This window comes from Sus scrofa, chromosome 15, assembly GCF_054392235.1.
Source record: "Sus scrofa isolate SSC_HxYL_T2T_F1_AM1 chromosome 15, Sscrofa_HxYL_maternal_Yorkshire_Landrace_v2.0, whole genome shotgun sequence".
In the NCBI taxonomy this organism is placed as follows: domain Eukaryota; kingdom Metazoa; phylum Chordata; class Mammalia; order Artiodactyla; family Suidae; genus Sus; species Sus scrofa.
The window spans coordinates 120,045,287-120,060,873 of record NC_139397.1 but is presented as its reverse complement, the minus strand read 5'-3'; the positions used below and the strand labels follow the sequence as shown (position 1 = coordinate 120,060,873).

At 45.4% G+C, this 15,587-nt stretch overlaps 1 protein-coding gene across 4 annotated transcripts in view; it reads right to left on the bottom strand.

Annotated features, from left to right (window-relative positions):
* The window catches only part of KIAA2012, a 136,734-nt gene extending 133,546 nt beyond the window's left edge, over positions 1–3,188 (bottom strand). For all 4 annotated transcript variants that reach the window (XM_084998409.1, XM_005672082.4, XM_084998410.1 and 1 more), the window contains exons 1-2: positions 2,730–3,188; positions 661–945 (exon numbers count right to left, since the gene is read on the bottom strand). In XM_084998409.1, coding sequence (XP_084854535.1) covers positions 661–945; positions 2,730–2,813 — 369 coding nt within the window. In that variant the 5' untranslated portion in view covers positions 2,814–3,188. The remainder of the gene's footprint in view (positions 1–660; positions 946–2,729) is intronic.
* Positions 3,189–15,587: the final 12,399 nt, after the last annotated feature.

Below are 15,587 nucleotides of genomic sequence, written 5' to 3'. Positions count from 1 at the left end.
CCAACAGAGACTTTTAAACTCTAGAGTAACCTAGAATTTCATAAAGTGAGATCTTCCCAGCCTCTCTCATGACCTCAATCAAAGGGCTGATGCATGCAGTTCTATAAAGCAGAGGCCATGTATATATCTCATAAAACATTAGAAAGTATGAATCACAATAATGAGCACCAGGGTTTTCCCTTAATATTAAATCCAGAATGGAAAAAGTCGTTAACTTATCATGCAGACACTGAAGGGCTGAAGGTAAATGTTGAAAATGTTCTCCCTCTCATTTCCGCAAAGCCAAGAACGTCAGAGGTGTGATGATGGTGCGTGTGGCTATGAGACAGGATTTCAAGGATTCTGATGAAACATCTGCTGGCCTGGATCTGTCAGAATGCTGAAAAGCACTGTATGTTACTCTCAGGGAAAGGAAAACACACCATGATAATAATAGAGCCCTTTATGCTTTTCAGAGCCCTTTTGTATAGATTATTTATTTCATTGAAGCTTTGTGATGATTGTGTGCTGTGAGTACAGTCCCATTTTAGAGATGAAGAAATGGAGGTCTGAGGGGTTCAGACCTTCCTAGGGTCTGAGAAGTTATACCCAAAGCTACAACTGGGTTTCTAGATACACAGGCCAGGACCTTCCCTGAGCCTGGGACACAGCTCTGCCTACCTGTCTCCTTCCATATGCCAGGATGGCTTCTGTGAGGTCCTGAAGGGTGTGCAGTTTAAGATCCAGCTTCTTCCTGTGGCCTTTGGAGTGGTAGGGGCCTTTTCTCCTCTCATCGGGGGTCCATGCTGATATGGCTAAACCTTCTGAGTAGAGGATCAGGGCACCCTTTCTAGTGCTGAATGTTTTAGGAAGAAAGAGACTCCACATGTGCTGGTCGGCTTTGCCCTCATCCTGTGGTTTGCTGACCAGGATGTAATCTTCTGGGGACTTCCAGTTCAGGTAATCCTGCAATGGAAAGAAAGCACTTTGATGGGTCCACAGTGGAAGGCTTTGCTTTTTTTTTTTTTAAGGGCCTCACCCGCGGCATATGGAGGTTCCCAGGCTAGGGGTCAAATCGGACCTGTGGCCACTGAACTACACCACAGCCACAGCAATGCCAGATCTGAGCCACGTCTGTGACCTACACCACAGCTCATGAAAACACCGGATCCTTAACCCACTGAGCCAGGCCAGGGATCGAACCTGCGTCCTTATGGATACTAGTCAGATTTGTTTCCACTGAGCCATGATGGGAACTCCTAGAAGCCCTTTTTATAGAAGCTACTGCTTTGGCATTTGTTTGACATGTTTTGAAAGACTGGTTCTCTCTGGATTGCTCACATGGCATCATGGAACACACTCTTCTTAGGAAACACACTCACTCTTCTTAGCAATTGATTTTGTTCTTCCCATTTCAGAGTTAGTAGAACCCAGTTCTGTTTTATCCCATGTAATGTTCAGGAGAGCCATTCATGCCTGGGGGTTTAAATAGGGTAGAGTGTAGCTTCCAGGCCAGTTAAAATTTCCTGGTATGCAACTAAGTAGTCAGCATTTACAAGGGCAGCAGATAACTTTGAATTTAGATTTAGACTGGCTGGCAGTTTAAATAGGAGAAAACCATCCCAACCCACCGCCGTAGCTGTACACAGGGAGAATTTCTATACATTCCAGATGCTATGTAACATTACCTAATTTGGCTCTTTAGGAGCCCATAAAGTAGTTACATATCTTGTAAGTAAGTAAATGCCACTGGCCACAGAGGTCCTTTGAAACTTTATACGTCTTTTAATACAGCAAAGGTCAAATATCATGACAAACTACCATGACAATGAAAATCTCTGTGTGATCCAAAAATTTTCAAAGTACCCCCGCTGGATTTCTTATTCCTGGCAGGATTCAATGAAATAAAATTCTAGTACAGGAGTTCCCGTCGTGGCGCAGTGGTTAACGAATCCGACTAGGAACCATGAGGTCGCGGGTTCAGTCCCTGCCCTTGCTCAGTGGGTTGACGATCCGGCGTTGCCGTGAGCTGTGGTGTAGGTTGCAGACGCGGCTCGGATCCCGCGTTGCTGTGGCTCTGGCGTAGGCCGGTGGCTACAGCTCCGATTCAACCCCTAGCCTGGGAACCTCCATATGCCACGGAAGCGGCCCAAGAGATAGCAACAACAACAACAACAACAACAAAAGACAAAAAGACAAAAAAAAAAAAAAAAAAAAAAAAAAAAAAAAAATTCTAGTACAACAGGGGAATTTTGCCACCTCTTTGAAAAAATCTTATAAAATGAGGGTGGGGTTTTTTTGTTTTTTGTTTTTTTTGCCTCTATTAAATGTGAGTCCTATGGGTTGAATTCCAGAAGGTTCAAGGAAGCCATTGAACTGGCACGAACATCCTCAACATTTAGACCACAGAGCTAAACACCAAATAGCCACTACCAGCTTGCCTAGAACCCAGGTGGAAATTCTGGTCTTGAACCAACCGTCCCAATTCTAGACAGTCTGGGATCTCCTCCAATCTAAAGCAACTGAAGGCCGTAAGGGGGAGGAGGAGGACCCCTGTGGCATCTCCAAGTGTCAAGCACACTCTCTTATTTTCTTGAATTTCCCCAAGGAAGAGGGAAGCGCGCCCACTGACCCCTGCCCCGCCTCCCCAACACAACAAACCAGAACAGACAGGGCTCAGCCCCAAATGAAGAAATAGAGCCTTCCTCCCCCACCCCCCACCTCTGCCTTTATTCAGCTGTCAGACTCACCTCGGGTTCAAAATAGACTTCTAACTTCTGTTTGTTCTGGACCAACTTCCCGTGTCCCCGGCTCAGGAGAGAGAGGGTGAACATGTTTTGCTTCTGACCACCCTCCTTCAAGGGCAGTTCATCTTGGTTTTGAAGACTGAAAACGGGTCACACCTCAAGATTTCCTGAGCTCAGCAGGGAGCCCAAAAAGCCCACAAACACTGGGCCTTTTATTAAGCACATTTTCCCCTCGTACAGCAGCTTCTTAATAACAACCAGCCCCACAGTTTAGACAGTGTGTGTCTTTGTCGGGAGAGAAAATAAACCGCAAACCCAGACTCCTCAAGCCCTGGATTGTCCACGCTCTGGGCAACCTCTCTCTCCCCTTTGCCCGCACCCTCGTTGTCCCCTGGTTCTGTTGCTCTGTTACCGGCCGTGTGCATCGGCAGGTCTGGGCCCCAGCACCATCCGTCTCATTGTGAGCGGTGGTTGTTTCCTGGTTGCTATGGAAGCACAGGGACGTGAAGTCCCTTCCGCAGGACAGGCAAGGCAGGGACTGCAGAGGGCAGGGTGCACACCCTGCGGGGAGGGAGGGTCAAATGGACATGGAAGGGACCAGGCTCAGATTCCACGTCCTGATTGCAAGGGTATGGGGGCGGGGTGGGGGGGACGGCGGGATGTTTTTCTTTTATGGTACTCATCTTGTTTTAGAGAGTATCTTCCCCCTTCTCCTGACATGTGAGCCTTTCACTGTCAACTAACCATTAACAGACTCAGAGGAGTTGTCTAGGTCACCTAACGCCACCAGTGACGTTTTCCTTGGCTGAGCTCCAGAGGCTCCTCAGCAGGACAGGAGGCGTCTTTCTGGTGGTTGCTGCTTTGCACGAGCGAGTGTGCTTCACTGGGAATCTCCAGAGGCCTTTGCATACCTGGATCTCACTTGGGCAACTTCCATTCCCAGAGGGAGGGGTACTTTCGAGATGTGAGTTGGGGGGCATTTTGATTGTCACTACGACTGTCCCGCTGTCCCGACTAATGAAGAATGGTTCCACTCTGAATGCCAATAGCACCCCTTTTCAGAAACACTGCTATGGCCTGGACTATGGTTCTCCTTGATAATGGCAGTGAGGAGGACAGGACCTGGGGAAGAGGGTCGGGGAATAAAAAGACCCATTTGCTGGTGAGCTAGGACCCTGCTTTGGTCTGGAAAAGCTACCTGCCCTGTCCTCTGTCATTGGAGCCTCCAGAGCCGTCCTATGGGAGTGCCCCCTGCTGATCTGCATGAACCACAGGCCTTTATGGCCCCAACTTTCTTAGGACACTGGCTCAAGAAATAGAGGTGATGGGGTATCATTTGATTGGAGTTTATCATGAGGACTCAATGTAGAGGCTCAAAACTGAATTTAGTCAAAACCGTGATGGATACCACTTCAACACCCATCAGAATGACTATTAACAAAAATTAAAACAAACAAAAACCCCAGAAAATAACAAGTGTTGCTGAGGACATGGAGAAATTGGGACCCTTGTGCATTTTTAGTGGGAATGTCAAACGGTACAATAGCTGTGGAAAACAGTAGAGCAGCTCCTCAAAAAATTAAACACAGAATTACCATAAGATCTCGTAACTCCACTTCTGGGTATATGACCCAAAAGAAGTGAAAACAAGGACTCAAAAAGATATTTGAGCATCCATGTTTATAGCAGCATTATTCACAACAACCAAAATGTGGAAACAATTCAAATGTCTGCTTAGCAGATGACAGATGACTGGATAAACAAAATGTGACTTACACATACAGTAGAATATTATTCAGTCTTGAAAAGGAAAGAAATTTGGATACATTCTACAATATGCACGAACTTTTAAAACATGCTAAATGAAATAACACCCGTCACAAAGGGACAAATGTTGTATGATTCCAATTATATGAGATACGTAGAGTAGTCACATTCATAGAGACAGACAGTAAGACAGTGTTTCCCAGGGGGCGTGGGTGAGGGAATGGAAAGTTTGTGTTTAATAGGTACAGAGTTTCAGTTTTAGAAGATAAAAGAGTTCTGGAGTTGGGTGGTGGTGATAACTGGACAACAATGTGAATGTACGTAGTGCCAATGAATGGCACATTCTAAAATTATTAAAATAATAAATTATATGTTATGCTTCTTTTAGGTTTTGACTTAAAATTTTTAAAAAATATAGAGGAGAGAAAACCCCAAAACACTGAATTTAGCATTTTATAATCTGAAAGCATTTTGTAGGATGAACTTACAGCAGATGAGACCAAATCCTATGAAATGAGGGTTCCAAATAGTTGACAGGGGTCTTAAGCCTTTGCTGCTCTCTTCCTTTCCCTTCTCTGTCCCTTTAAAGTGCCAAAAGGACCCTTCAACAAGACTTTACTGGGAGATTACTTTATATGAGACATGGTTTCTGCTCTCAAGAAGCACCAGCAGAGTGAGAAGACCAGTGTGCGTGAACTTTGAGTGTCTGAAAGCTGATGGGTTGGAGTTCCCATTGTGGCACAGTGGAAACAAGTCTGACTAGGATCCATGAGGATGTGGGTTTGGTCCCTGGCCTTGTTTGGTGGGTTAAGGATCCAACAATGCTGTGAGTTGTGATTTGGTTCGCAGAGGTGGCTTGGATCCTGCATTGGTGTGGCTGTGGTGTAGGCCAGCAGCTGTCGTTCCGGTGTGACCCCCTAGCCTGGGAAGCTCCATATGCCATGGGTGCGGTGCTAAAAAGCAAAAAAAAAAAAAAAAAAAAGAAAGAAAGAAAGAAAGAAAAAAGAAAAGAAAGCTGCTGATATGACATGATGTGACAGAGGTGATACAGAGGTAGAAATGAGGGGGTGCTCTAGGAAGAGAAGTGAGGGTAGGGGTGATACATGATGGTGGACCTGTGGAAGGCCTTGAAGATGAGGGATATTAGAGGTGGGCTTTGATGGACAGTAGTGGATGGGCAGGAGGGAAGACGAGAGAGCATATTGCAGAAAGAATGGACAGAAAAGTTGGAGATCTCTGACGAAGGGGCAACTTCTTTGCTGTAGCCACAGCCTCAAGTCCTGTAGGCAGAGATGAAGCTGGAGAGAGGGGCCAGCGGGCCAAGGCCATGAAGGCCGCATGTACCCTGCAAAGGCACTTTGGACTTTAGTCTTCAGGTAGGGTTCTTAAAGCAGGGTGGTGGTGGCGGTGGTGATGATGATGTGATTCCATCTAGATTCTAGAAATATAACTCTGAGAACTGCATAAAGGATGGAGAGAATGAGGGATGTTTGCTTATCTCATAAACTTCTGGGTGAACTCTTAGGGCCTTGCAACCCAGGCGAACTTTCCCTTGGATTTGAATGAATTTGTCAAATAGACCAGGAAGAGTCACTTGCTAATGGCCTTTGAGACCAAATGGGAACTCCATACCAGTAAAGTATAAATGTTGTCATTTTGAAAATTTCTTTGCTCACAAAAAGAGGAAGGTATCATCAGAGGCAAGTGACAGAGCGACTGGAACCAGAATTGAGCCCCTGTTTTTAGCCAAGGAATAACTCCGAGTTTCTCCATTGGAAATTCTTCCTCTGAACTCACCTGACTTGGAAATGTGAACTCATCCATCAGTGGTGGTGTAGGTCTGCAGGAAGTGATCTTTCGGAGTCTAGGCTGAGTGAGCATCTCACCTGGGAAATACCCAGGTGCCCATCTGGCCCTCCCAATGCTGTGCAGCACGGCTGTCAGGTCCCTCTGGAGTTATAGTCTGGGAGCAGTCAGACCACAGCCCAGAGAGGGCCTCTCCTAACTGTCGTGTTTACATCCATGCTGTTTAATATGGACAATGAACAGATGTACAGATCAATTAATAGACATTTAAAAGCATTTACTCCGTCCCCACAGCAGTTTATGGAAAGTGCATTTAGAAAGCAATCGAGGTTATTGCTATTCTAAAGTGCTGGGGGATCCCAGATGAAAGGCCCTTGTAACTGGAAAGTATTTATAACTCAAGAAGAAACCCTCCACACCCATGTTATATAACACCAACACCATCTCCTGGCATGCCCGACCTGTCAGCCCATGCATCCTGTCTGTTTAAACTATACTGTAAATTCTATAGGGTGGAGACTTTGTTTTTATGGTTTGTAAAGCATCACGAATAACCATGGCACACTGTAAATAAATAGAAACCACATGAAACAAAGAAAAGAGATGTTATTCGATGGCCGTGTTCCCAATGCATCCAGGAATTTGTCCCTTGCACCACAGTGCTTTGGGGTAAATGGATCCATCTGGGGGAATTAGCCTCTAGGATGGTGCGGGGGTCCTCATCCGCCTTCAAAGGGCAGTGAGAGTGTTGTCCAGGAATTGTAGTCACCTGTACAGGCAGCCTACAAGAGGAGTCATTGCTGATGTCCTTTTTTACCCCAAGAAGGAGGACCAGGACACAGAGAGGTGAAATGCTGGGCACAAAGTCACAGAGCAAACCAGAGGTGAAATGAGACCTTGTCCAAATTTCATCCTAATCCCAGCCTCTTTATCATCCCGCTGCTGCAACCAAGTAGCAGCAGTTATTCCTAAGAAGCTACCTTATATCATGGCTAAAACCCACCAGTCAGGAAGCTGCTGACTGAAGCCATCACAGCGCCCTCTTCAGCCACAAAGCTGACGACTGGACCCTAGTTCTATGTCCAGTTGCTGTGATGGCCTCGACTCACTCACACCTCCCCAACCTTGTTTCTCTTCACTTTACCTTGCAAGTCTGGTTGCAGAGGAGTCTAGAAAACCATGTTTTTTGCTTTCTAGCCTCCTACACTGGAGGGAAGGGGGAATGCAGGTTAGTAGAGCCATTTGCTGTTATCTGCCATAAGCACTAAAGATGAGTGATGTGAGGAAATCCAAACAAGGAATTAAAAAAATATATGGGCTGTGTATATGACAATTGTCATGGTCTGGCATTACTAAAGCTCTTTCCATTTGCTTGTGTTTTATACTCCCAACTAGACTGGAAGTTTTTTTTTTGTTGTTTTTTGTTTTTTGTTTTTTTTGGCCTCTTTTAGGGCTGCACCTGTGGCATACAGAGGTTCCCAGGCTAGGGGTCAAATCAGAGCTGTAGTCACTGGCCTACGCCACAGCCGCAGCAACGCAGGATCTGAGCCATTTCTGATACCTATACCACATCTCATGGCAACCAGATCCTTAACCCACCGAGCACAGCCAGAGATTAAACCCACGTCCTCATGGATACTAGTTGGGTTTGTTAACCCCTGAGCCACGATGGGAACTCCTAGACTGGAAATCTTTGAAAGGTAGGGACCACATCTTATAATTCTTAGTACTCCCTGTAGCACCCTTTACATATAGTAACCAGTGAATAAGTATTTGTTACTTGCTCTTTAACATGCACAGAGAGATGTGTAATGAGCCAGTCTGAGGGAAATATGAAAGAAGAGAATTAGGTCAAAGTTGGTTTTAGTAATTAGTAGTTGGCTTGGAGTATAAAGTTTAGAGTCATAGGGTGAAGACACGGACCAACAAAAACGTGGTATTTAGAGGCTGCAAAGACACCAAGAGAATCAATACGGAAGATGCATAGCTCTCAACTTGTTGGAAGAAGCACAGGCTTGCTGAGGATAAGTTACTTGGCGTGTTCAGAGGTTAGGGTTAATTTCTCCTGGGGCCCAGGTCAGGTTTGGAAGAAGAGGGTTCAGAAGACAATAGAGAATACTCTAGAATCATAGCAAGGGAGAAAGCATTGGTGATGACTCCCTGTTCCCTTCCTCTCCTTAGGTATAAATTATGACCACATGGTCCTCCTAGTTGAGGAGCAAAGGGCCGGAGCTCTATTTGCTTTAGATCTTTCTGAAGAGTTTGCTTAGGGAGTCTAAAATATTTAGTCATGCTTTTGCTCAGGGCTTCATTTTATTAGTAGGAGGGCTCACAGTAATTTCAAGCTTTTACATTTATGGTGGGTCGATAGTAAGGTTGGAGAAGAAATAAAAATCACACATTCTTGGTTCTTTTGTAACACGGGGGAAATCAATCACTCTTCTGGCTAGCTGCTCAGTCACCAGGGACAAATGTAACACCCCTTCGTAGAAGCCAATTTGTGAAGGGTGACAAGAACAGTGGTGATATTCATTCTAAGGGGAGAATCCCTGAGCAGATGCCATTCATCAAAAGTACATGGGAGCTGATAATTTAGAACCATTGAGTATTAGAGTGAGAAGGTGAAATGCTTTATTTATGTCATTAGCATCGTGACATAAATAAAGCATTTTTCTTTTGATCTTTGTTAAACATTGTTACAGTGTTGCTTATTTAATTAACAAATAAGATGACTTATGTAAGGCATTGAGGGTACTGACTGCCACACAGTATGGGCTCAATAAATAGAAAAAAAAATTAGCAAATAATTCCATCACGCAGTTGAGAATACACGTGGATTCTCTCCCCATTGTTAGTACACAGTGGTAAAGTTTTGTCATACAAATTATGCTCTGGAGCTATTTTCTTACACTAGAGAATTTCAAGCGTAGGAGACTAGATTTGGGCTGCATAACCTGGCTTCCAGTTCACTCTTTAAACTCTATGATGAACACAGTTTTTATACAAACTACTGCAGAGTGAAAATTGTAAGCTGTCTGCTAATCATTTTAGAGAAATGTTAATTTGATGTACAAGAGGTCTGTCTTTTCAGGGACGTATGTGTTGTCTAATGCAAAGTACACAAATACATACCTACTCTTTGTCCATATGAGTGAGGTTTCCCTCTTTTTTTGTTGCCGTTTGTTTTGTTTTGGCTGTGCTCAAGGCATGTGGAAGTTCCAGGGCCAGGGATCGAACCCTTGCCACAGCAGTGATCCAAGCCTCAGCAGTGAAAATGCTGGGTCCTTAACCCTCCGAGCCACAGGGGAACTCCAGCTGACATTTTAATGTGTAGATCATTGTCCTCACTCAAGGGCCCAGGAAGGGAGCAGCCAGGGAGCTGGAGCTGACAGTCTGAGGCAGAGGAAGGGGCATCGGGGCGCCTGTGTTCCAGGAGAGCTTCCCCAGAAGGCCCACATCGCTAGAGTTCATCTTGTGAACCCAGGAGCCCCTGGCCCACAGGTAACCTCACTGCCTGTTATTCAGCCTTTACAGTTGCCTTTGGGAAAGCATTCAGATCTTCCTGAGAACTGAGTTGAGATGCAAGTCTCTCTGCGGAGACTGAATTAACCAGGCTGTGTAGGAATAGGACCCAGGGTGGATGCCTAGGCTTGGGATGGATGAGGGAGAAATGAGAGAGAGGCAGAAGTGGGGCAAGACGGAGGATGATCTCTCGTGGGAGGTAGGTCGGAGGCCCATCCACCATGGCTTTGCCCGTTTCCCCGTTTTCCCAGAGAGCCAGCCTGTGCCCATGTCTCTCCAGGCAATAATCTTAAAATGGAGCCGAGTTTCCTAATGTCTTGCTGGCCCTGGGAAGCTCTGCGTTTAAGGAAGAAGGGGAAGCATTTCCTTCTTATCTCACAGAGCAGACCCACCCCCAGGCAGCAGGGTCCCTTCTCCAGGAACCAAAGACTGGATACAACTCTATCACAAGTTGTGAGGAATCAACAGTGATTCCTTTGCAGCCAGCTCTCGTCCATGCCCACCTCTGAGGCCAACTCTCTCTGAAGCAAGGGTTCGGGGCAGTTATTAGTCAACCACCGGAGAACGTCTTTGAAATGGTGCAGTCCTTAGTAGGAGGTGTGGATAGCAGGGGTAGCTTTTCAGATTTTATCATAATCCTCCTCTTGATTCACTGTCTAGACATGGTTAGGTGCACAAAGAGTTAACAGGCCTTGTAGGACTCGGCTGCCAAGTACACTTAATGCTCCATCCAGCACTCCCGGCTTGTATTCTTACGCTGCTGGAGTGGCCTGTTCATGGCATCTGGTTCCCTGGCAACAGCTTTCATTGGCTCAATCAAAGCCCTTTCTTCTTAAGAAAGCTCCTACTGAGACGCCCACCACCACCACTAATCACCATCTTAACTCAGGGCTTAGGATGCAGCTGGTATGAAAAATAGCATTTGTGGATGTGAGACGATAAAGCAACGATGGGGCAGAATACACCTGCCTTGCATGATCCTTGCGCTGGTTTTCTACAAGACCAGTTGGAAATTACCTGCTTTTCCACTGGGACAGAGAGAAAGGCTGGGCCGGAAAGTTTCCCAGAGCTGGCTTTCTTTGTTCGGCAGAAATCCATGAGCCTCTGTGATTCATGACTAGCTGTTTCCTGGGCTGATCAGTGCTATAACTTCGGGCTCTGTGCTCTGACAAGGGGCGTTGCTGAGCTGAGGGAGTTCAGACAACGAGATCCATATTGCGGAAGGCTTGTCCCCAGTCAGCCACAAGCTGGGGAAAGACGTCTGCCTCCAATAGGACCCAGGGAGCCTGGCGGCTGCTCCACCCGCCCCAAGAAGTCTCAGCAGCTCCAGATTTGCTAAGAATAACAGGAAAAGTGGCTCTTCGTGCAGCATTTGGGGGGAAAAAAGTTGCTGAGATTCTCTAACTAATAAAGATGGGCATTTTAAGGGGAATTCTTATTCTTACTGAGAATCACTGAGTTTTCTTGTTTTGTCTAGGGAATGAATAAAATGAAAGCAAGGAGGTAGAGAAGAGGAAGAAGGCAGACAGTTCTCACTTTCAGGTGACTCCGATCAATCCATTCAATTCCTCTGATCTTTAAAAATCAAATTCCCTCCCATATATGTATTATACACACTGAACTCTAGACACATAGCATCATTCACGAATTAAAGTCTTCAAAATTCTCAGTAATATTAAGAAAAAGTCTTGACTTTTTGGCCTGACCATCCATCCTCATATTTGTGCTGCCCTAACCTTCTGCTTCCTCAAGAGAAAACAGTCCTCCTGGCCACGGTGCCAAGATGCAATGGGACAGTTGACAATTCAGAGACAGTTAGGGTTTGTGGCTGCTCTTCTTGGCAAGTGAAGTTTCTCTCCTGCAGCTGTGCGTGTGGATGAATGGCTCTCTGTGTCCGCTCCCAGGCTGTCTGCGGCTTAGCAGGGTAAGGGCTCTGGGTGGTACTACCTCACAAGTTGTTAAAATATGTTATTGAGGTCACTTAACAAAAACAACACACATTTGAGAGTTATTTGGGACTAGGCTTGTTCCAGCTCTTATTGGATATGTCATGGAAAATTTCTTCACCTCTCTGAGCCTCAGTGTCCTCATCTGGAAAATGGGGATGATGGCATCTATCACGGGGGGCTGCGGCAAGGACTGGGAGAAATAGTGTGCCTGGGCCCCACCCCCACAGATCCCCATTAAATTACTCTGAAGTAGGGCCCTGATATTGATCATTTTAGGCTATTTCCAGGTGAGTCTACGGTTCGCCCAGCATAACCTCAGATGCAGCAGGTGGAAGGCTCTTTATGATTATTTATCATTTAGGCTGAGGAATTCCTTGAATATCAGGGATTCTAAAGGATGGAGATGCGAGGAGGTAGTACTAGAAACAATTCCTTAACTCTTCAGATCCAGGCGTTCCAACAGATTGGAATGGAGGTGTGGCCCATTGCAGTGGAAGTGTTCTCTGTCTTTGAACCCTTTCCAGATAGGCCTTTATTTTTATTTTTGTATTTTTGGGCTGCACCTGTGGCATATGGAAGTTCCATGCCTAGGGGTCGAATTGGAGCTGTAGCTGCCAGCCTACACCACAGCTCACAGCAATGCTGGGTCCTTAACTCACTGAGTGAGGCCAGGGATCAAACCTGTGTCCTTGTGGGTGCTAGTCGGGTTCGTTACCACTGAGCCACAATAGGAACTCCCCAGATAGGTCTTAATCAAATAGTTTTTACATTCAAAAGAAAAGGAAAACATTATTGAGCATCTGTATGAATATTTTGATAAGAGATAGTATAATAGAGATAAATAGAAATATATAGTCCCTGGGGTCAGGAAGCTCACAACCTAGTGATGGTAAGAGACGTGCTACACTGATCCTGCATGTCATTGGACTTGGCCTGATTAAATAGTAAGACCTGGAGCTGCTTTTCCTGGGGAAAGCTTGATGCTGTGACATAGGAAGTTTCAAGACGCTTTGAAATGGGGAACATATTTTCAGTTCGGATTCTAAGCAGGAAGTGATTCTTATCCTTGCTAACAAAGGATAGCACATTTTGATTAAAGACCAAGAGAGTGGTTAGAGTGTTCGACCTCATGAAATACTACACCATCATTTTTGTTAGATAGACAGCAAGCATTTATGGGGCATATTTTTAGGAAGAATCTTTGGGGTGCATCGATAGAAAGATGCTTGGTATTTAGAAGCTGTATAAGAGTAAATATGTAAATGAAGAAAACTTTTTTTTTTTTTTGGTCTGTTTAGGGCCGCACCCATGGCATAGGAGGTTCCCAGGCTAGGGGTCGAATCAGAGCTGCAGCCACTGGCCTACACCACAGCCACAGCGACGCAGGATCTGAGCCACGTCTGTGAACTACGCCACAGCTCACAGCAATGCTGGATCCTTAACCCACTGAGCAAGGCCAGGGATCGAACCCACATCCTCATGGATAATAGTCGGGTTCGTTACCACAGAGCCACGATGGGAACTCCTGAAGAAAACATTTGTGGTTACTAACAAGGTGTGCCAGCCCACAGCAACGTGGGACATGAGGTCTAGAGATTCCAGAACCTGGAAGAAGATTCTAAGCTGATCCCCAGATGGTTCTTTTGGCCACCGTTGTAGGTTTTCACTAATTCTTTAGGATGGAGAAAGAAGAGACTGGGGTTAGAACACCTTGGGTATTATTCTTTGGCGTTAATTCCATAAAAAAACATAGACAGGTATGGCACGTAGGTTTCCTGTTACATAATAGAATCAGTTGGCAGTGGCTGCCTAGAACTCTTGATTGAGAATAATTCTGCAAAATCCTAACCTTGCAAAAAAAAGAGTTCCATCGCTGATTACGTATGTCTTTCATAGGCAATGGAGAGAGAGTGAATTGTGATGCATATACTGAGCTCTTGCCAATTCATTGTTGTAAACGGCACAGATGCTCATTACAGGGTATGGATTTAATTATTCTGAACAAATCCTTTTGGCGTTAACCTAAAGCCCAAAGTTAAAAGATCATTCCACTTATTAGTATATTAAACCTGGTTTTTCAGTTCTGAGATGCCATATATTGTAAGCTAAATGGCTGATTTAATAACAAGTTTTAAGGGGAAAAGGCACTACCATAAATACGAACACTAAAAACAACATTTATCCAGACATTTTCCTCCCAGTCCTTCACTCAGCGTTTGAGAATAAACCTCTTTCAAGTTCAGCGTTTGGCCTCTTCCGGAATTAGTTTTGACCATTGGCAGCTGTAGGATTCTTTGCTCTTCCTCACCTGGCCTGGTGATCTTGACCCTCTTCGCAAATGTAGGCTCATCTAATTGTTTGTCATATTGTAGACTACGAGGGTTTCTTTGTGGGGGTGCACGTGCGTGGGCCAGAGCTTGAACTCCAGCCACAGCAGTGACTACCCTGAATCCTTAACCGCTAGGCCACCAGGGAACTCAGGGATTCATTTGCATTTCCCGCTTAGTTAGACTCGTAGTTTTGTCCTACCCTTAATTAAATTATTCCTTTCTGGAAGGTAAACAGCTTGTCTTGAAAGTCATCCAGAAGGTTCTGAAAGGTATTTGGCACCTGCGGGTGACTTTGCAATGAGTTAAGTTGATCGTTCCAACCTCCTTTAACTTTAAAAATTCTATTTCTCCTGAGAGATCTGTCAATTTTTATCGTATGTAATTACAGTACCCATTGTGTAGACTGGCAGTCCCCTTCCTGTGTCCTCTGAAGTGCTTGGCTGTTGTTTTGTTAGAAAACATGAAAGTGTAGTCATGCCTTCAGCAATAAATATTTGCTTCACTTATGGTAAATATGCCTCGCTAAGCTCTCCCATGGGTGGACAATGACACTCTGTCTCAACTCACTCTCCTGCCAGCAGGTGGCAAATTTCTTTTGACATGATATAAGTGGCATCCCCATTTTAGAAATGTTAAGATGTGAACAAATAAGGGTCTGAGAATAAAGGGAATAAAGCGCATATCTAAATGAGGTAAACTCAGTATTCAGGTCAAGATTCCAGTGCCCAGGAGTTCTCCTCGTGGCTCAGTGGGAATGAAACTGTGAGATTGAAGGTTTGATCCCTGGCCTCGCTCAGTGGGTTAAGGATCCAGTGTTGCCGTGAGCTGTGGTGCAGGTCACAGATACAGCTCAGATCTGGCGTTGCCATGGCTGTGGGGTAGGTCACAGATGTGGCTTGGATCTGGTGTTGCTGTGGCTGTGGTGTAGGTTGGCAACTACAGCTCCAATTCAACCCCTAGCCTGGGAACTTCCATATGCCACAAGTGTGGCCCTAAAAAAGACAAACAAACAAAGATTCCAGTGCCCAGTATAAGCAAATAAGGTAAGCAGCCTCCTCCCCCACCTGGATCCCCTTACAGAAACCTGTTTCATAGGGGTTATTATATCAGGCGGAGCTGCAGATAACACACACAAAAACAAAAGCAAAAGGGTTACAGGAAAGTAATACAAAGTAGAAAATACTAAGCTGGGTAAGAGAGGAGTGGAGAAAATGCTATGGGAATTCAGAGGGCAGGGCACCTCTGCTTGCATAAATCAGGGCAGAGGAAGCAATGGATGTTGTGGATGTTCAAATGGACATTAAGGAAACAGGTATGGGGTGGGGTCATGGGGAGAGAAAGGGCAGATTGTGGTGGCCATGAAAAGGCACCTCTCCCATCTCCAGCTGCAAGGAGCATAACTGAGCCAGGGCTCACGTATGCACTCTGAAATGAATCCACCACTGCATTTGCTCTGAAGCCAAGCTTCCCGTGGGCTGCTCCCAGCC